Source organism: Sarcophilus harrisii, chromosome 3 (assembly GCF_902635505.1).
Source record: "Sarcophilus harrisii chromosome 3, mSarHar1.11, whole genome shotgun sequence".
NCBI classification, from domain to species: domain Eukaryota; kingdom Metazoa; phylum Chordata; class Mammalia; order Dasyuromorphia; family Dasyuridae; genus Sarcophilus; species Sarcophilus harrisii.
The window spans coordinates 26,738,324-26,759,860 of NC_045428.1; the positions used below are offsets into that span (position 1 = coordinate 26,738,324).

Below are 21,537 nucleotides of genomic sequence, written 5' to 3' on the forward strand. Positions count from 1 at the left end.
TGGTGATGAAGATGGTGATGATGATGATGATGATAAAACTGATTATAATGATATGATAAAATGATGATAATGAAGATGATAATCATGGTGGTTAAGCTGATAATAATGTTGATGATTAGGATAATGATGATGAAGGCAATGATAAGGAGGATGAGAATGATGATGAAGAAAGGTAACAATAGTGATGATGATGATGATGATAAATATGTTGGTGGTAAAATTGTGATCATGGTGACAAAGACAGTGATTGCAGTAATAATCATGATGACACTAGGTAGTTATAGTAACTATGTTAATGATGATTTGAAACTCACTTTTTTTTCCCCAAGGCAATCAAGGTTAATTGACTTTGCCCAGGGTCACACAGTTAGTGTAAATTGCCTGAGGTCAAATTTTAACTGGGGTCCTCCTGATTCCAGGGTCAAGGTTCTATCCGCTGCACCACACAATTTCACCAAATCACATTAGCACCCAGATTTTTAAGGTTCACAAAACACTTTTCTCATGATAAAACTGTGAGGTAAATCACAAAGTAATATTGTTTCCATTTAAAGATGAGAAATTAGTTCAATTCATATTTATATAGCTTTGTGAAAATTTTAAAGCATTTTATAAATAGTATTTAATTTATGTTCACAACAACCCCAGTACTATTATTATTATCCCCATTTTTCAGATGACAAAACTGACTTTTCCAAGATCCTACAAATATTAAGTATCTGCAATTGGATTTTGAACTGGATCTTCTTGACTCCTCCTGGCAGCCTCTAGGTCAGACATTTACTAAGTGCCTATTATGTGCCAGACAATGTGCAAAGAAAACAAAGAAAAAAAAAAAGTCCCTGTCTTGAGAGGGCTGATTTTGCATTAGCCATATACAATGTGGACAGAATTAAATAAATATAAATCTTTTCAAGGTACATATAAAGTGATACCCAAAGGTAGAGAGAATTACTACCTGGGTGACCAGGAAAGGCATCATATTGGAGGTGGCCCATAAGCTATTCTTGGAAAGAGATTGAGTGACACCTCAGTGTTTATCCAACAGTTCAAGAAAGAAGGGAAGAAATAAGCATTCATCCACCGTGTTCAAGGCACTGAACTCTCATCTGATCCTCAAAACAACAAGACATCTAGTGATTTGGCAATTAATTAAAACAACTACATTTCCCTCCCAAACACAAAGGAACCTACACCATTTTAAAAATTATTTTAGATAATAGTATTTTGTTTTTCTCCAGATACGTGAAAAAAAGCCACTCTTGCACCATTTTTACAAGATTTTGATTTTCAAAATTTTATTCCTCTTTCCCTCTTTCCCCTCCCCTCTTCTGAAGAAGGTAGTTTGATCCATATTAGTCACAGTTGTGGAAGAAGAAACAGATCAGAAGAATAAAGTGAAAAAATATGCTTTGATAGTTCATCAGTTCTTTATCAGGTATGGATAGCATTTTCCTTCATGAACCTGTTGTACTTGTTTTGGATCATCACATTGCTGAGAAGAGCCAAGACAATAACTGATCATAATATGATGTTACTGATTCTGTGTACAATGTCTTCCTGGTTAGGCTCATTTCACTTTGAATCAGTTTGTACAAGTCTTTCTGGGTTTTTCTGAGATCTGCTTATTATTCATTTCTTATTGAACAACAGTATTCCATTACATTCATATGCCACAGCTTATCCATCTGTTCCCCAACCGGTAGGCATCTCTGCAATTTCCAATATGTTCCATCATGAAAAGGACTGTGATAAATAGTTTTGCACATGTAAGTCCTTTTCTCTTTTTATGATCTCTTTGGGAAAAGGACCTAATAGTGATATTGTTGGGTCAGAGGTTGTGCAGTTTGGTTGAAGAACTTTTACTATTAAGAAAAACAACCAGTTTGACAAGTTTTTTTTTTCTTTTTCTGTCCTAGACTTTCTCCTTGACATCCGATAGGTTTGTGGCTAAAACTAATTAGCAGGTATGCCAAACCAAAGCAAAACATTTCATTTTTGTTGATGTTCAGTCATTTCAGTGATGTACAACTTTTTAGGACCCTATTTGAGGTTTTCTTGGCAAAAATACTGTAGTGGTTTACCATTTCTTTCTCCAGCTCATATTGTAGATAAGGCAACAGAGGTAAACAAAGTTAGCATGTTGTCCAGAGTCATACAGTGCTAATTGTTTCAGGCTGGTTTGGAACTCAGGTCTTCCTGACTTCAGACCTGGCATTTCATCTACAGTGTTACCTAGCTTTATCACTATCCCTGAAATTCACCTTCAATAATTAGGCTTCCTCACATTCCTTGACAAGAATATTTATCCATGGTTCTATTACACGGGACTATTGGGATGCCAACTACACTTTCACCCAATTACTGACAGCTTTTCATAGATATCATTTTCTAAGTCTTTCTCTCTCTCTTATTATATCTCTAGGTCCCCTAGTCTAGATCTAGGTTGATTCATAGAGTATCCACAAGAGTCCTCTTCTCTATCCAGTGTGGAACTTGAATAAGTTAGAAAATCTGGTCTTGAACCTCATCTGTTCATTATATTGGACACAACTTCCCTGGGACTCAATTTCCTTTTATGTAAAATAATGGGTTTGGGTTTGGTCCCTTTCATCCCTCAACCTACAATCTATGATCCTGAACAGTATTCTAATTATGTCTAAATTATAAACCTGCCCCTTAGCTGGAGACAGTTTCTCTTTTTGCTCACTTCTCATTGTATAGCTCATATTCTATTTTTTTCCTATACTACCATGCATTATAGTCATTTGTCCATATGTCTATCACTCAAAAAGACTGTGGGAAATCTGACCTCAATTTGTTCTCACCCAGATGAATCTTAAGTCAAGATTATCAGTTGGGAATCATTTTATTCAACCAGCCTAAGTACTTTCAGCATAGATTTTTTTTTCACTAAGGTACTCTAATAAGAACAGTTAATATAAAACATCTTCCAAAAAGTCCGTGATACACTTTCCCACAATTACATAACAAGTCCAGGGGAAAGTAAGCTCAAACTTAGAGAGGGTATATAGCAAAGGGTAACTCACACTTTCTGGTTGTTGCAATTTTATTTTCTTTCCCATCTATGGAATGCACAAGGAGTTTCTTTTAGGTATGGTATAGTTTCCTTAATGGATTTCCTGTGGAATTGTGAATTGATGTCTAGTCTGTTCTTGTCATTACCTAACCCATAGGTGCCCTTAGGACTTTGACTAGAGAGAGGAAATTTGCCATTCTATGAATCCTTTGAAGAGTGAAAGGTGTTTCTTCAGCCAAAGGTCAAGGGAGGACTAAATGACAAGATCTAAGCTAAAGAAAGTCAAAGCTTCTTCTCTCCACTCCCACTCCTAACCAAGTTATTCCTTTTCAAGAGGTGGGCTGGTTTAATTTTGTTTTATTTGTTTTACGGGAACACTACATGTACTCCCGCCTTTTGAATGACTCATTTCTCAACTTGTCTGATAATTTATAGATCACTCATAAAGTGACCAAGTTTCTTTACCCCACCCAGGTGTCTTCTTGGGTAATGTCATTTCAGTTCCAAGTTTTTGATTTTGTTTTTGCACTTAGATTATTAAATCTTATAATTGTTTGAAACTCAAATCTGTAATTGAAAGGGATTTGTTGTTTTCCCATGATTGAAGTACCAAGCCATCTTATCACTTACCTTAAAAAAGATGGGGTGAGTAAATTAATCAGTCTCATCTGTCCATATCTTATATCCCCAATAGGATTGTAACCTCCATGAAGGGGGAAACCATTTCTTATTCATCTTTTTATTCCCTCCCAATAGCTAATACAGTACTTTGGATGAAGGATGTGATAAATAAATATTTATTAAATTGGATGCCAGTTTAACCATGTCTAAATCCTTTTCAAAATACCCATTCTTGCACCTATCCTATTTTCTATATACTGTAATCTATTGGGGGGGGATAGCTTGTCTAGTGCATAAGATGCCAGATTTGGAATTGGAGAAAAGGTTGGAGTGAGTTGAGACTTAACTTATGATCCTCGTTCAGATGCCCACTACTTGTATCATTCAGGGAAAGTCATTTCATGTGTTCTTGCTTCAGTTTTTTGTCTGTTCAGACTAAATGCTTTCTATGGTCATCTCCAGTTCTAGATTTATGATCCTGTGGTTCTCTTTTGATAATAAAACTCTATAATCTTATAAAACCATTGATCCTAGGATCCTATGGTTCTCTTATCCAGCTGAGAAAACTTATTCTCCTTCTCTTTAGACATAATACCCTTTCCTGTGTTAGATAGTCATCATACCTTTCTCAACTTCATTTTTCCCAGAGAAAGGATGAAGCTACATGATGACTAAGACCTCTTTAGATTAAAATCTGTTACTATGACAATTCTTATACTTGATCAGTCCCTTCTCTCTCTCTCTCTCTCTCTCTCTCTCACACACACACACACACACACACACACACACATGCACATTTTCTCTCTCTCTTTCCCTCTGAAAAATACTAAATTTGTCTCTGCAATTTCTACCCTTTGCTGGTAATTCTGCCTTCTGGGACAAAGCAGGATATATTCATTCCCCCTTTGATTGAATATCCCTTTAAATATTTGGAATCAACAAACTTGAACTTTCAACTCTTTCCATCTGCAAGTTAAACATCCCTTGTTGAACAACCCTATACCCATAGGATATGAACTCATTTTATCACTCTAATTATCTTTCTCTGGACAGCTTTCATTTAATTTATGTACTTCCTAAAATGTGGTTCACAAACTAAACATAACATTCTGGATCACGAGATTTTATATGACTCTGCTATTTACAATTTATGTGCTTCTAGCCGTGACAGTTCCATTCTCTGTACCTCCATTTCCTTATCTGTCAAAAGAGGAAATTAAACTACACATCTCTTCAAGCTTGTGATCTTAGGACCTTTCATCCAAATCTTGAACCAACCAGTTAGATATTTTTGATAGTGTTCAGAGATCTTTGTGAGGCATAAATCATATATTGGAATTCAGTTACATTGATCAGGGGAGATAAAGAGAGAATTTTGTGTCCTAGCCTCTTTGGCAGTCTAGTTAATCTTATGGATCCTTATTTACAAAAATGTTTTAAATATATCACATTAATAATAATAAAATAATAGCAATGCAGTGGCAACTTGGACAGCATCACAAATGAAATCAATTACATTGAAATAGTTATCATAAAAAAAAACAAACAAAAAAAAAAAAACAAGATCCCAGATTCTAGTTTAAGGACCTCTACAGTCAAGATAGAATAAGAGCAAGACAGAGCCTAAGAAGCCAATCTGCTTATTCTTTTCTCAGTCCCCCACCTCTCAATATAGTTCAAAAGCACATTGCATTTATAAACTCTCCTATAACCCTGTTTACTCATATAAAGCTTTCAGTTCACTAAAATCCCCAATGTTTCATTGTTAATTTTGAGTTTATGAACCCAAGTAATTTACCTGGAACAAGAAATTTGAGCTTTTGGATACAGCATTTACTAAATCTGCCAAAGTTCTGTCACTTGGTAGAAGGTGAGATTTTATAGGATTGCATCTGTGTGCCGTCCCTATTGACCAAGTGTCTATTTTTGTGAGGTACTGTGTAGCCTCAGGCTGTATATTAGAATATCAATAAGCATAAAACCTCATCCCTACTGTATTTGGGAAGATGAGATATATCCATGGAAAGTGAAATCAATAATAATAGGATTAAATCACAATAGAAGACAACAGGGCAAGAGAGATGACAAGGAAGGACTTGATTCATTGCCAGATGAGGCACATTGATTATAAATGCTGAGTTCAGAGGAAGGAGATATCATTGGGGCCTGGAGTGCTTTAGGATGATGCCATGGAAGAGATGATGGATCTCAGGGGATGAGTGATTTGAATAGGAAAAAGCAGGGAGGGAAAGGAAGGAGAAAGCATTCCAAACAGAGAAAAAAGGAGACCCAACCCAAATGGAAAAAGACGAGATAGAAATTGGTCAGTTCAGAGTGCAATAGGAAGCTCAGTTTGATTAGAATAGAAGGTTCCTTCTTGAAGAGGATGGTGGAAGATCACAACAAGAAAGGTCATGTAGGATTTAATTACAGATGGCCTTGAATACCAGACAAAGGAGCTTCGACTTTATCCAATATCCATTAGAAAACCATTGAAAACCATCAAACATTTTTTGTGTAAGAGGACTGACAGGAAATATAGTTTTGGAAGAAGAGTAATGGCGGGGCACCCAACAAGATGGTCCCAAAGGACAAAGAGAGCAACTCTGAGTCAGTAATAGCTGCCATAACTTTGAGTGTTTTATTCTAATGGAGTAGAGTTCCTTTTTCCAAAAATGCAAAACTTGTTTGGATTCTTTCATTGTGGGACAGTAGAATAAATACTAGCTTAGGAGTCAAGGGACCTAGGTTGAAATGCTCTGCTATTTACAATTTATATTCTTTTAGCTGTATCAATTCTCTTCTCTGTCCCTTCATTTCTTTTACCATCAAAGGAGGGACCTGGAGTGGACATTCTTTCTAGCTTGTGATATTCATACATATCATGAATCAATGGGTTAGATATTGTCTATAAAGTATTCAAAGTTCTTTATGAAGGATAGATCATATATTGTGATACAGTTACATCAATCAGGGGAGAATTTAAACCTTTGGTTTTGGCAATATTTTATTGAAATAAAGGAGAAAGGTGATTCTTTTGTCTTGTCAATAACATTTTCATAATTTACCACAAATATATGAATATCGTCTATCCCATTGGTCACTATGGCCAGACCTGCCTTTCCTGTATCCAAGAGAAGTGAGATCACATGATGAGCTGGAATATTTATCCAGAAACTTGGCCACAATTCACCCATGAATTCAGTAAGCTGCCCAGGCTGAGCTCTGAATATCTTTGTCAAGATGGCTCCTGCATCACTTGGCTCAAGTCTTCTTCAGATAGTTCTGAAGCATCACATGCATTCCAGGCTGAATCCAAGAGATGCGAGAACAGAATTGTGTGATATCATGTTATATACCAAGGAAATTTTTATTTGTGATACACTTAAAGCTCCTATGGCCAAGATGAAAAAGCTATTATCATATCTAAAGATTATGGATTAAAGAAGGAAAAATACCCAGTGCCCCCTATTGACAGGGAGCTTATGAAATGACAGTCTGTTGATGTTAAAGCCTAAAAGTACAGCAAACATGTGTCACCTCTGATGTGGCCTTCTAGGTCCATTTCAGGTTATAGGAACTATCACAGTACATGGATTTCCAGACAGAAACTGGCCTGCATCTAGATCCTGGGAATGAAAACTTTTGTTTTTGTTTTTTAAAAAATATTTATAACCTGTTCTCCTCCTACCTTGTCCTTCTTCTTATACCTTTCTCCCCTTCACATGCTCTGTTATCCACTTACTGTCCTCCTTGCTGTTCCTTACACAAGATGCTCCCAATTCTGGGCATTTTCACTACATTTCCCCTCTGCCTGAAATTCTTTCCTCCTCATTTCTCACTTCTTTTTCTTCATTCAAGTCTCAGCTAGAATCCCATTTAAAAAAAAAAAAAATTTCCACCAATGTTAATGTTTTCCCCTGAGACTGTCTCCTATTTGTCCTGTAAATATCATTTGTCCATAGTTATTTGTATGTTGTCTAAACATTTATTGTGAGCTCCTTGAGAGAAGGGGCTTTTGTTTATTTATCTTATTTCTTTATTATTTTATATTTCTTTAGTTAATATTTTAATACCATCTTTAATATATTTGTTCATTTATTTCTATCTCTAGGATTTAGTATAATATCAGGCACAGAGTAAGCACTGAGTAATTGCTCACTGTCATTATTCAACAAAATAAAATCCTTTCCCTACCCTCAAAAGGCTTGTATACTACTGGGGTAAAAAGCATAAGATTTAAACATAAAAATGTTCTCTATTTCCTCACCCTCTCATCCCCTACTCACTTCTCAGCTTTCACTATCATACTGTTGTCTACATCATAGGTTGGAACTATTCTAGGCTTTCTACTTTGGGGAAATGTTTGAATGAGGTAGGAATGAAGAGGGAGTATGTCCTCGATAAAGGAAAGAAAGAGGTAAGAAGTAGAAATCCCCAAGCAGTTATTTTAATTGAATAAATTAGAAATGATTGAGCCTTGTGTTTCTGGCTCTTAGCCAAAGACTGTTGGGGAAAAAAAAGATTATCAGATTGAACAGAGTTAATTTTTTCATATAATTTTATTCAACTATAATATGATTCAGGCTCAGCTGGGTAGCAATTTTATTTGCTTGATTTCAAAGGATAAGAAAAGCTGAACAAGAATGGGTGGTGCAATGGTAAGATAGTTCTACCTGGAGTCAAAGGATATGGTACTTTCTATTCATCTGAATTTAGCATACATTTATTAAATACCTACCGTGTGCTAGGCACTGGGGATTCAAAGATAAAATAAAAGAAACTCCATCCTAAAGTTACCTTCTGCTGCTTTTCTGTGAACTCAAGTAAATATATTCTTTATGATCTCTCGGTATCAGCTTCTTTATCTTTTTTTTTTTTTTAAGATAGTGGTTCTGGGAGCTGGGAGAGTAAGTGTTGGACTCAATTACCTGAAGTTCCCTTCCTTCTAACTTTCAATTCTAAGAACGAGAAGCTGTTTGGGGGGCGGGGGGGGGGGGGGGGGGGGGGGGGGGGGGGGGGGGGGGGAGGGTGTTAGTATTTGTGATTGACTTTTAGGAAAATGTGTTTGTGCCATATGTGAGTGATTCAGGAAACAGCATCCAATTGATATAAATCATGCTAAAAGTCAAAGAAAAATTCATCTAGTAAAGTAAAAATGTCCATTTTAGGCAATTGTTTTATATGATCTCAGGGTCCTAATATATAAACTTCTGGAGAATAATGTCTGGCACATAGTAGGCTCTTAGTAAATGCTTGTCAGGTGATTGATTCTTTCATGTTAATTTTTGGATGCCTGGTACCTAGAGCTTAATATTTATTGAATCAAGGCATTAGTTTTAATTAAAGTCAAAAGTCAGAACAGCAAGCATTTATTAATCACCTACATGGGCTCTAAGCATTGTTAGGCACTGGGAATACAAAGAAAGGTAAAAAAACAATTCTTGCTCTTGAGGAGCTCCCATTAGAATGGAGTAAAAAAAAAATGCAATCTATTGTGTACAAACATGGTAAACATGCATTTGGAGGTAACCATCAGAGAGACTCTTACTGATCTGCAAGTCCTCATTTCATAGACAAGGAAAGTGACAAGCAGAAAGATGAAGTCACGGTGTCCAAAGGCAAGATAAGTGACTTTCAGCACTAAAATGTAGATCTTAGACCTGAGTTCTCACTAAGCCATACATAACAGAGCCCATCTCTGTTAGGCAGTTCTGCTCTCTTTTCCTAGATACTAAGATGGTCCTTGTGTCCCTGTACATAGTGGGCATTTAATTAATGCTCATTGAATCAAATAGATTTGAAACCCAATGTATCAGAGAATTTCCAAAGATGAATTCCTTATTAGATTTCCAACAATGCTCTAAGACTTTGGAACATAAAGCTCGAATGTGTGTACTGAATTTGTCATCATTTCATTCTGTCCTGTTTTTTAAATCTTTTGTAGAAGTCTTTTTTTCAACTGGGTTTCAAAGTAAGGCCTTAAAAAAATAAAAAATGTTCCCTTTTATTGTTATTATCACTGTTAATGCTGCCACCTCTACTCCTCACCCCCTTCCCTTCCCCAACTTCACTTCTGTTAAGTAGCTTTTTGCAAATAAAAGGTTTTAATGGGCCCTGTTCTGTTAATAAGCATTCTCAAGGAAGTCCCTGCCCTTAAGGCCACATCTCTAACTATGGGAAATGGCTTAATCGATTATTATAATGGCATTTTGAAAGTAAATTTGCTTTCAACTGTACTACTTTCCCTCACCAACACAATGTGTTTTCTTCCAAACACAGGATTCTGTGGGTGCATTTGCTGACCCAAGGTTAAGTCCAATATCCACGTGACTTCTGCTACACACAGTAGCATCACAGTCCAAAACAATATGGGAACTGAAAGGGATTTAGGCTAAATACAGCCTTTAGTTTCCAGAGGTTTTTTCCTACCTCACTTACTTGACAATCAAAGCCATGACTTCAGCCAAGACTGGGATTATTATACATCCATTCTTTGTAATCATGGGAACAAAAACTCTGGCTTTACTAAAAATTTGGGAAATCACAATCCAAGGTCATCTGAAAGAGATGACACTTCAAACCTAACAGAGGGAGATAGCGCTTTCCAAAGGTAGAGATGACAAGAAAGAGCCAATGCTGAAGCATAAAGATAGCAAATGGCATATTGTTTATGGTGAACAACAACCAGGTCCATTTGTTCAGAACATATGATGTGTAAGAGGATGTAATTTCTTATCATCATGGAAAGAGGTTTAAGTTAGATTGTGAAGTGTTGTAATTATCAAATAGAGGATTTTAAATCTATATTATATTTATTTATTCATTCATTCGTTTGTTTGTTTGTTTGTTTGTTTTCTTGCTGAAGCAATTGGGGTTAAGTTACTTGCTGAGGAAATGTTAAGTGTCTGAGACCAGATATGAATTCAGGTCCTCTTGACTTCAGGGCTGATGCTCTATCCACTGTGCCACTTAGCTGCCCTCGATCTATGTTTTAAAAGTATTAATTTATTAAGTATGTGGGCATTTATTGATATAATGATGATATTTGTTGGTTTTGTTGTTGATATGGTCAATTATGCTGATAGCTTTTCTAAAATTGAACTAACTTGCTTTCCTGGTTTAAATCCCACGTGGTCAAAGTTTATGATCCTTGTGATATATTTTTTTTAATCTTCTTGCTAAGATTTTATTTTTTAAAAAAATTTATCAATATCCATTAAGGAAATTGGTGTATATAGTGTTTTTTTTTTCTCTTTTTGTTCTCCCTTGTTTAAAAATAACAAAGCCATACTTTGTTGTAAAAGAAACTATGATAGAATTCATTTATAAATCTATCTGGACCTGGGGATTTTATCTTAGGGAGCTCATTTATGTCATTCAATTACTTGCTTTTCTAAGATGGAATTATTTAAGTATTTTATTTTCTCTTCTGTTAATCTGGGAAGTTTATATTTTTTGTGATTATTCATTTGTATAAATTAACTTAGATTGTCAGTTTTATTGGCTTATAATTAGGCAAAATAACTCCTAATAATTGCTTTAATTTCATCTTCATTGGTGGTACCCTTTTCATTTTGGATACTACTAATTTAATTTAATTTTTTCTTTTTTTAAATCAAATTAACCAATGGTTTATCTGTTTTGTTGTTGTTTAAAAAAAAAAAACTAGCCTCTAACTTTGTTTATTAGTTCTATGATTTTTTTTCTTTAGTTTTTCTTAATCTCTACTTTGATTTTCAGGATTTCTATTTTTTAAAAAATTTAATCGGGCATTTTAAATTTGTTCTTATTCTAGTTTTTTTTTTTTGTTTAAAGTTTTGTGTCCAATTCAATGTTCTGATCTTTTTTGTTACTGATGTATATATTTAAAAATACAAATTTTCCCAGAAATATTGCTTTGAAGTCAAAGCTTCATCCCACAAATTTTAAAATGTTGGTTCACTTTTGCCATTCTCCTTAATGAAATGATTGGATTTTATGATTCATTCTTTGACCCAGTCATTCTTTAGTTTTAAATTACTTAGTTTTCAATTATTTTTTTTTAAATTTATACTTCCACAGCACATTATTGCATACAATTGTTATTGCATTATAACCTGAAAAGGGTGCCTTTAATGTTTCTGCATTTGTGAAGTTTTTATACAGTTGGTTTTTGTGAAAGTAATTTTTATAATTGAGAAAAAAAGGCATACTCCTTTCTATTCCCACCCCATTGTAGCTGTAAGAGATAGAGTGCTAGTTGGGACTGGAGCTCTGCTGACCTAGGCTGTGTTGGGACTGCACATCAGACTCCCACCTCTTTATCACAGATCCTCTCCACTGACCTTCCGAGTTCTCTCTGTTGTTCCTGGGCTGAGAGGGTTCCAGCACTGCTGCTGATTACAGCATCTCACCTTGCTGAGGCTGAGGTCAGAGTGGGAACTGGGGCCAGGACTGGGCCTGCACTGAGATTGTGTGTTGGGGTGTGTTGGGGTTTTCTGCTGACCTTCTAGGCCCTCTTTGCAGTTTCTGGGCTGAGAGGTCTGGAAGCCACCTATACTGCTGCTGATTTAGATAGATTAAGTGATTTGCCCAAGAATATACTGCTACTAAGGGGTATAGGCAAGATAAAGTTAATTTCAGTTGTATGTGTGTGTGTCTCTACACATACACGAAAACACATAGATATGTAAATACACACACAATAATATAATTTAAGGAAGATAGCCAGAATTGGATCTTGTATCTTCTTCATCATATTTTGGTGAGGCAATCAGGATTAAGTGATTTGCCCAGTGTCACACAGCTAGGAAGTGTTAAGTGTCTGAGGTCAAATTTGAACTCAGGTCCTCCTGACTGGTGCGCTATTCATTGCACCATCTAGCTGTCCCCATTGTATCACAAAGCTTTTCCTACCATCTTTCTTTTAATGGAATATATTTAAAGACACATTCAGTTTTCTGAGCAGATAGTTGAAGTTTATCTGAAACCAGCATTTCCAGGTAATAAACTGTTTTTCCTCTTTTGTCTATTCAATACAAAATAACTAATTTGAATGGATTTCTGAGTCACCTTACTTTGACATCAAATAGACATTTTCTTTATCCTATTTCTGAAGTAACCAATTCATCCTTCCTTTGTACTGCAGGATTCATAGAGGGATTATTAGCAAAATTATACACTATTACATAAGAATGGCTATGGAAATTTTAACTGCTATTGATGAGAATGAAGAGGAAGGAATGAACCCAACAGAATGACTGACAAGTGACAAAACTTCAGTTCATGTTCATTTGTGTGTAGACTGGAGCAGCCTGGGAAGTTTCAGCCAGTGGCACCATGAAAACTCATTCTTTTGATGGACAGTCCCCCATGAATTATGCAATGATTTTACTTGATTTTACCTGACATCACCCTATGATTTTCTTCAGTGACACGAAAATTGCAGCCGGTTCTTGACAGTTGGTCACAAATGGACTGAACCAAACAAAATCAAATGGTATACTAATCCCCAAGTAAATGTAATGAAACTCAGGTCCCAGAGGACAGCACACTTCTGTAGGCAATGGTCTTATTTAATAAAACTTTCCCCTGCTCTCATGGTGCGTGCTGTATTTACAAAGACAAATTTAATTCATTGGGTTTACATTTCCTCTTCCCTTAGTTTGGCCAGTAGACACATGTGGTAAGGCCCATAACCCGGTATGTCAGTGCTGGGCAGAGAATAAACAATGTCACCCAGTCCTGCCCAGCTGCTATGGAAACAACCATGCTCTTATCCAGGGTTTTTCTGGGCTGTGATGTATTCATTAAGAAGACACAGAGAGTCCAGATCCTTTCTAAGGAGGCTAATATCCAAATAATAGTACCTACTCATTTTTTATTCCATTTCAGGATGGGATATTTTTTTTTACTACTATGTACTTTCTCTCTACAGCTCCATGTTTTTCTTGTGTGATATGCTCCTATTAGGAATATTATAAAATATTATAGTGATTATAGTGAATATTATAGTAATTATAGTGAATATTTTTTCACTATAAATGTGAAAGAGACAGACAGGGGCTGGGAAGAGAAAGGAGAAAGAAATTAGAGAGAAGAGAGAGGATAAAAAGCAAAAATAGAAAGAGGAGAGAGAGATGGAAAGAATGAAAGGACACAGAAATAAACAGAGAGAAGGTCAGAAAGGGAATAGAAAGAGAAGAGAGAGCTGGAAAGAGTGAAAGGACACTGAGAAATAAACAGAGAGAAGGTCAGAAAGGGAAGGCAGTGAGAACAAGAAATGAGAGAGAAAGAGACAAAGAGAGATAAGGAGAGGGAAAGAGGAGAGAGAAGAGAAGAAAGGGAGAAAGGGAGAAAGCAATAAAGCGAGAAAAAGTAAAGGAGGGAGAGAGGAAAGTAAGGGGGGAAGACAAATTGTTATTATAAACTAATAAGTTGCAACAAGCAGTAAATCTAAAATGATTCATAAAGTCAGTTACAGACTCTGCTTAGGAACAATCAAATTAAACGAATTGTTATGCGGGATTGAGGATGGTGACTAGGTCAAAAGACGAGCTGCCAATTGGCTCAATGATACCTAATAAAATAAAGATGAGTCCCCTAGCTCCCAAAGCCTCACATTCATGTGTTAGGCTATCAGGAGCATTGAAACTTGTGATAGAGGAATGTGTGATTAAAAAAAAATCCCAAAAGACATTTTAAAAGGCTCAGTCAGATGCTTAATTTTTAAACTTTCAATTATTTATAATACTCTTTTGTATGCTTAAGAATAAAATAGCCTTGGCTCTCTTGCCTACATTCTTTCCCTTTCCATTTGGTAATGTCTGTTTTCCTTTCCTTCTGTAGATCATGCATTGAACTCCAACACTGGTCTGTGCAGGTCATTTTTAAGTACCTCAACATAAATGATAGTTTAATAGGGATTCTGCATGCTTTTGGGACCCTTCTTCTTATCTTCTCCCTCCACCCCCAACCAAAAAAAAAAAAAGCCAACTCAGACACAGACCTATATTCAATCCATACTTCTTAATTATCTCTGACATGTGTCCAACAGATAATTCCATTCAATAAGCATTTATTAAACACCTATTCTGTGCCAAACACTGCTCAGTGCACAGCACATTGAAGAATTATAAAGTTCTAATGAACAAAATGGATCAGTCCAACTTAATTGCCATTTTAGACACCCTTTTTCTAAATCACATTTATGAAATATGAAAAAGATTCAAATGAATGTCTTCTCCTAACTTTAAAAAAAATGAAAGTCCCAGAAGCCAGACAATGAAATAGCAGAGAAGGGGAGATGTACTCCAACAGAATATAAACTTGCATTTTGAGATATGGCGTCTTTGATGTCTTGCTTCATTTGCTTTTGTCACAAGGTCAGTTTCAATGTAGGTCATCTAGGTGGTACAGTGGATACAGTGATGATCCTGGAGCCAGGAAGACTCAAAGACTCACCTTCCTAAATTCAAATCCTGGCTCAGACACGTACCGGTTGTGTGACCCTAGGAAAGTCACTTAACCCTGTTTGCCTCAGTTTCCTCATCTTTTCAAAAAAGAGAGAAGGAAATAGAAATCTCCCACCCCACAGTGTCTTTGCCAATAAAATCCCAAGTGGGGTTACAAAGAGTTGTATATGACTGAAAAAACTGAACAACAATTTCATTGTAGACTGAATGCTGGAAAACAAAGGTGATATAAAGACAAATTATATCAATAAAATTATTTTTGCCTATATGAAGATCTCCTGTAGATACTGTTGTTGTTGCAGGTCAACATGTATGATCAGGGTGTAGCATATTGTAGCGGAACCAAGAAAACCTGAGTTCAAAACCTGCCTCAGCTCATAGCTGTGTGACTCTGGTCAAGTCATTTAACCTCTCACTGTATCAACCTGATCATCTGTAAGATGAGGATGATACATGTACAATTTGTCTCATATGATTCTAATGATCATAAGATTATAGGTTTTAGGACTGAAAGGGGATTTAAGGATCTTTGAATCCAAATCCCCTCATTTTACAGATGAGGAAATTAAGACCCAGAAAGATTAATTGCCTTGACCAGGACTTAAGTAATAGAGGTAAGATTCAAATTCAGATCTTTTGACCCTGAATCTAATCATCTTTCCTCTATCACCGAAGATCACACAAAGCAATTTTCCAGTATTAAAACACCATCAAAATGCCAGTTACTATTATTAAGGATCTGTTCAGATTTTGGTTCATTTTTTTTTTTTTATCAACAATAGCTATTGACCATCATAATCTCGGCAGATGAGATGCAAATTTCACGCATTCAGTTCTCATTGTGTTGATCAGAATTCTTTCTTTACAGCACAGTCCAATAAAACGAGTGACTAGTGGCACTGTGTCTAGTGACTGAAGTTGGAGTATGGGAGACGAAGTTCATATTTAAACTCAAACAATTAGTAGCTTTGTTACCCTAGGCAAGTCACAACCCCTTTTGCCTCTGTTTCTTCCACTGTAAAAAAGAACAGGACAAAAAATGGCAAACCACTCTTGTATCTCTGCCAAGAAAACCACCCAAAGAGAGGTTATGAAGAATTGAACATGAATAAAATGACTAAATATGACAACAAAATAACCCATAAAATGGATCTTTAGGTTATATTTAAGTATGGGATGCCTTTTTTTTTCAGGAGAAAAACAACTTTGGATTGAAGGATTTTGTTTACTTTTTTTATATTATTTTCTTGTAAAACTGAGGCTCGATTTAGGGAGTCGCTCCTTAAGAAGTCAAATTGGCCTCAGCCCAGTCAACATATGATTGGATGCTGCTGGAAAAGCACCTTGGCAGAATCTCTTATAATTACAGGACTGTGAAAAGGGGTTCAAGAAAATCTCCATAAAAAGGTGTAGCTGGCTCTGAAGCAAAGGTTCCAGCAGCCAAGAGCAACTGGGCTTTCATGTTCTCAACTCTGGAGCAGAGGATCGACATTTTCTCTTGGCAGAGCTCAGAGGAAGCAGAGGAGCTGGCAGGAAGGGATCTGCCACGTGGCTATAACTCAAAGGATGGACAGGTTTGGGTCCACTGTGGTGAGAGTAGAGGGCAAAGACCCAGCTGCCTGATGGCTTGAGACCTTCCTGCTGTGGACATTCAGAGCAGGGAGAAGTTCTGAAGTAGCCACAGAGAATAGACATCTTTCATTTCCTAGGATACTCAGCCTTCATGGGGACTTTCTGCTTCTAGAGGTTGTGAGTCATGAAGTACTTCAGAAACTGTAAATAATTCAACTGATAATATTCCTGAACAATCCCTCCACATGATACAGAAGGACTTGGAAAACACTTGTCATGGAATAACCAGCCAGTGCCAGGAAGAAGAGATCAGGAAATGAATGGAAAAACCTGGCTTCTACCACTGCAACTCACAGTAAACAAAGTTTAGACAAGCCAAGTTTTATTAACTTAAGTATAGAGATTCATTCTGTCTCTCCCTCTCTCCCTTTCTCCCCCTCTCCCCCTCCTACCCCTCTCTCTCTCTGTGTGTGTCTCTGTCTCTCTCTCTCTCTCTCTCTCTCTCTCCCCCTCCCTCCTTCCTTCCTCTTTTTCCCTCCCTCCCTCCCTCCATTTTCCTTAGCCCTCTCTTTCCCTTTTTCTCTTTTCTCTCTCTTCTTCTCTTTTTCTTTCTGTTTCTTCCTTCCTCTCCTTTTCTCTCTCTTATTTTTCTCTTTTTTCTCTCTTATCCCTATTTTTTACTCTCTCTCTCTCCCTCCTCTCTATCTCTGTGTGTCTCTTCTCTGTGTCTCTCTTTCTGTTCTGTCTCTCTTCCTCTTTTTTATCTCTCTTTTCTCCCTTTCCATCCCCCTTCTCTCCTTCTTTTCTCTCTCTGTCTCTACCTCTATTCCTGTTCTTGCTGTCACTCTTTTCTGCCTCTGTCTGTCTGTCTCTATCTCCATCTATGTGTGTCTCTCTCTCTATGTGTCTCTCTGTCTCTATCTCTGTCTCTGTATGTCTCCCTCCCTCTCCCTGTCTAAGTATGGGAATTTCTTTTAGATAGTATATAATTATAAAAAGAAGCATAGGATAACAGATTGAAAGCAGGGTATCTCTTAATACATCATCTAATCTAGTTCCTTCATTTTATAGATGAGAAAATTAAGCTTAAATGGCATGCTCAAAGATACATTCTGAATTCAGAGGATGTGGCTTTTTATGTCTCCACTATCTTGTGATCTACATGACTTTGGGCAAGTCATTTAAGCTCAGTTTTCTCAACTGTACAATAAGATTGGAAAAAATAGCTTGTAAGTTCTCTTTTAGTTCAAGTGTCCGTTGCTATGTCCAAGGATAAAAACTGCAGAGACAACACTGGAATCCAGGCATTCTGACTTCAAATCCTGTTCCACCATGTGTCTCTACTGCTTTCAGATTTCAACAGTGAGCTTTTAGAAAACAAAATTCAACTAGTTAAAATATCTCCTAATTAAGTGGATCATCATAAAATCAAGTCTCTGCTGGATCAAAAGACAGAGAGATACTTGGTTTTATTATTCTCTCCAACCTACCTAACTCCACCTATCAGATCAAAGTTCATGAAGTTCCTTAAACACCATCCATGGAGAGGACACAGTGTATTGGCAATACAAAAAAAAATAGAGGAAAAAAAGAGTATCTATTCACGAAGACATTGAGATACAAACCAAGGGTGTCAGGAAAATGTTTAACAGCTGGATCTTTGGAAGGGTGAAATATAGACATGATACACTTTTAAGTTTGATCTCTATTAATATTTTCTCCATTACTTAATTACCCACATAATCAGCAAAACAATTCATCAAGATGCTAATTTCTGAGATGTAAAAATTAATCATCTCTCCTGAACCTTTTTGAACTGGTTCTTACACACACACCTGATACGACAAACTGAGAGGTTTATACATCATACATAAAGGAGGAAGAGGTGCATACAGACAATAAAAAGTCTGGAAAAACTTCCCGTAAGATACTTGAGGTGCACCTTGTAATATGAGGGGTGAGTGGATTCCAGATCTGAGGAATGGTCTTTCCAAAGGCCCATAATAGGGGAAGTGGAGGGCTAAAGATTGAGTCAATTATGTTGGCTTATTGACAAGGCTAACATGACATAATCTAAACCCAGATTCTTCTTCCAGGGTTTGAGGTACAGTGAGGGGCAAGATCCTCATGGGATTTTAATAAAAAACAATGGGACATCCTCCGCCAGAGAGAAAAGATTAATTTCCACTAGGGAGTGGTAATAATAATGAAGGCAAGAGCAAAAGCCAAGGAATGACCCAAATGCAGCTTAAGAAAATGAGGGAGGGAAGACCAAAACTTCACTCCAAGAGCAGCCAAATCCAATCATTACATATTGGGTGTGGACTTCCTTGTTAAAATCTGGGGACATGTGGACAAGGGATGCATCATAAGCCTTTCCAAGAGTCAACTTTCACACATTCCCAAAGTTATAGAGGAAATCAGGCTTGTGAATTTAAAAAAAAAAAATGTTCCTTGGGGGTTGGAGAGTGGCAAAGGAAGCCATGATTACCATAGATACAGATAAATACAACTAGGAAGTCAGCAGCTATTCACAAGGCAGCTGGGTGTGCTAGAAAGGGCAATGGGCTCCAATACAGAAACTTGAATTTGAAACCTGGCCTACTTACGTACTAGCTGAGAGACGATGGCTAAATCACAGATCCTCTCTGGGTCTAAATGAGAATTGAACCAGATGAATTCTGAAGGCTCTGCTCATCCCTAAACTGTGATCCTAAGTCGCCAAATCTCTCAGCCTCAGTTTGCTCATGTGGAAAAAAAATTATGATTGTACTGATCAGAACTACTTGATAGGACTGGTGAGAAAAGGCATTGAACATCATAAAACATCAATCTGAGATAAATTGATGATGATAATAACTAATGTTATTTTAGCAGATTGTGTTTTTGTGATCGATGGTACTCATAATACTAGCTATCATTTATATAGTACTTACTATAGACTAGGCACTATACTAAATATCCCACACTCACAGATCTGGGAGATAGGTATCATTATCCCCACTTTACAAATGAGGTAGACAGAGATTAAATGATTTACCCAAAGACACTCATATCTGAGGCTAAATCTAAACTGAGATTTCCTGGCTCCAAGCCTAGTGCTCTATGTACACTGCACCATCTGGCCGCCTTTCAAAGAGGAGGTTAGCTTTAGAGAATTTAGGGTCTTAATTGCAAAATCTCATTATGTTTATGGCTTTAAAAGTTTATTTTCTTTACATATGAATACACATGTGCATATTCATATACATGTGTATGGAAAAAAATGTTATGTGCTACCATGGTTCCAGAGAACTTGCAATGGACCCTATTGCTCTCCTTAAAGAGTGGTGGACTATGGATTTGAAATGTGACATACACTGAGTTATGGATGATGTGTCAGGTTGTTTTTGTTTAACTGGGTTTTTTCTGTTAAAAAGAAGGAATACACACATAATATGTATATAGGTATATATATGTTTTATATATATATTATATATGTGTATACACACGCAAACACATATATATGGAAGCATTAGGAAATGATCAATACTTTGTAATAACTTAATTGAGAATCAATAATAATATATTCCAGTAAAAATAAATGCTTCATATCACCTTTAAAAATAAAGTTATATTGGAAAATTTTATCATCTTGCTTCAGACATAAGATGTCATTTGGATAATGTAAAGGATAGTGGATTAAGGGGAGTTGGATTTGATATCTTCTAACTTCCCTTTTAGATCTAAATCTCTAATCCTATGATTCAATAACTTTTGCAGATGGTCTGTGAAAGTATAAATATAATCACACCAGAGAAGAATCATGAGTCCAGTGGAACTTTATCTTCTTTAATATTATGTTAGCTATAGAGAGATTCACAGATAGCATCAATTAAAAAAGTTATTAACATGAAATATGGGCAATTATAGATAACATCTCCATCCTTTAGAGCTGAAATTACACTTTGCTTGAACAGGTCAGCATTAACCCTCAGTTTATCACTAAGCAGTTGTTAAAAATGTTATGCAGCTATTTTTGATCACAAACAAATGTGGGCATCATGTGTGTCCTGCTGGTGGAATGGAACTTGACCTGTACACAGAGATGTCTGCCACTATTGGCTATTGTATTTCTATTTGAACCAATTTTAGCTATACTCTGAACAGATTGGGAAAGTGCTTTGGGATTAAATATTGTATCTCCTGTTTATAAGCTGGGTGACCTTGGACAAATCCCCCTTCATCTTTTGGGAATTCCATTTCTTTATCTATAACATTAGGGCATTGAATTAGGATCCCGTGCTTTGTTGTCTTGTCTACATTGTAGCTAAATTGGTCTATTTGATTCCATTAGGACACTCCATCTCCTGTGTCCATGACTTTGAACTTGGAATGTTCTCCCTCCACACCTCTGTCTCTTCATATCTCAAGTTGACTTAAAGACTCAGCTCAGTTACTACGCAAGGCCTTTCCTTATTTTATAATCCCACCCCATTCCAAATCACCCAGTATTTCTTTTATGTATGTTCTATATTTACTTAGCTGTACTCATATCTCCCACATTACCCCATCCCTAGGTAAAATATGTTATTGATGATAGGGGCTGATTTTTGTCTTTATATTCCCAACACCTACAACATTGCCTGGCAATCAACAAATATTAACAAATACTTATTTAATTAAGGAGAAAAAGAAGGAGGAGGAAAAGGAAGAGGAGAAGAAACAGGTGGAGGAGGCAGAGGAGGAAGAGGAAGGGGAGAATGAACAAGGGGAGGAAGAGAAAGAATGAGGAGGAAGAGGAAAAGGAAGAGGAGGAGGAAGAGAACAAGAGGAAGAGGAAAAGGGGGAGGAGAAGAAAAATAATGA

General features: G+C 36.5%; 1 protein-coding gene across 1 annotated transcript in view; it reads left to right on the plus strand.

The window, feature by feature from the left end:
* Positions 1-13,265, plus strand: part of LOC100928969 (multiple epidermal growth factor-like domains protein 6) — a 402,703-nt gene extending 389,438 nt beyond the window's left edge. The window contains exon 19 of the mRNA XM_031961116.1: positions 12,792-13,265. Within this exon, the coding sequence (XP_031816976.1) occupies positions 12,792-12,835 (44 nt within the window). The 3' untranslated portion in view covers positions 12,836-13,265. The remainder of the gene's footprint in view (positions 1-12,791) is intronic.
* The last annotated feature ends 8,272 nt before the right edge of the window (positions 13,266-21,537 follow it).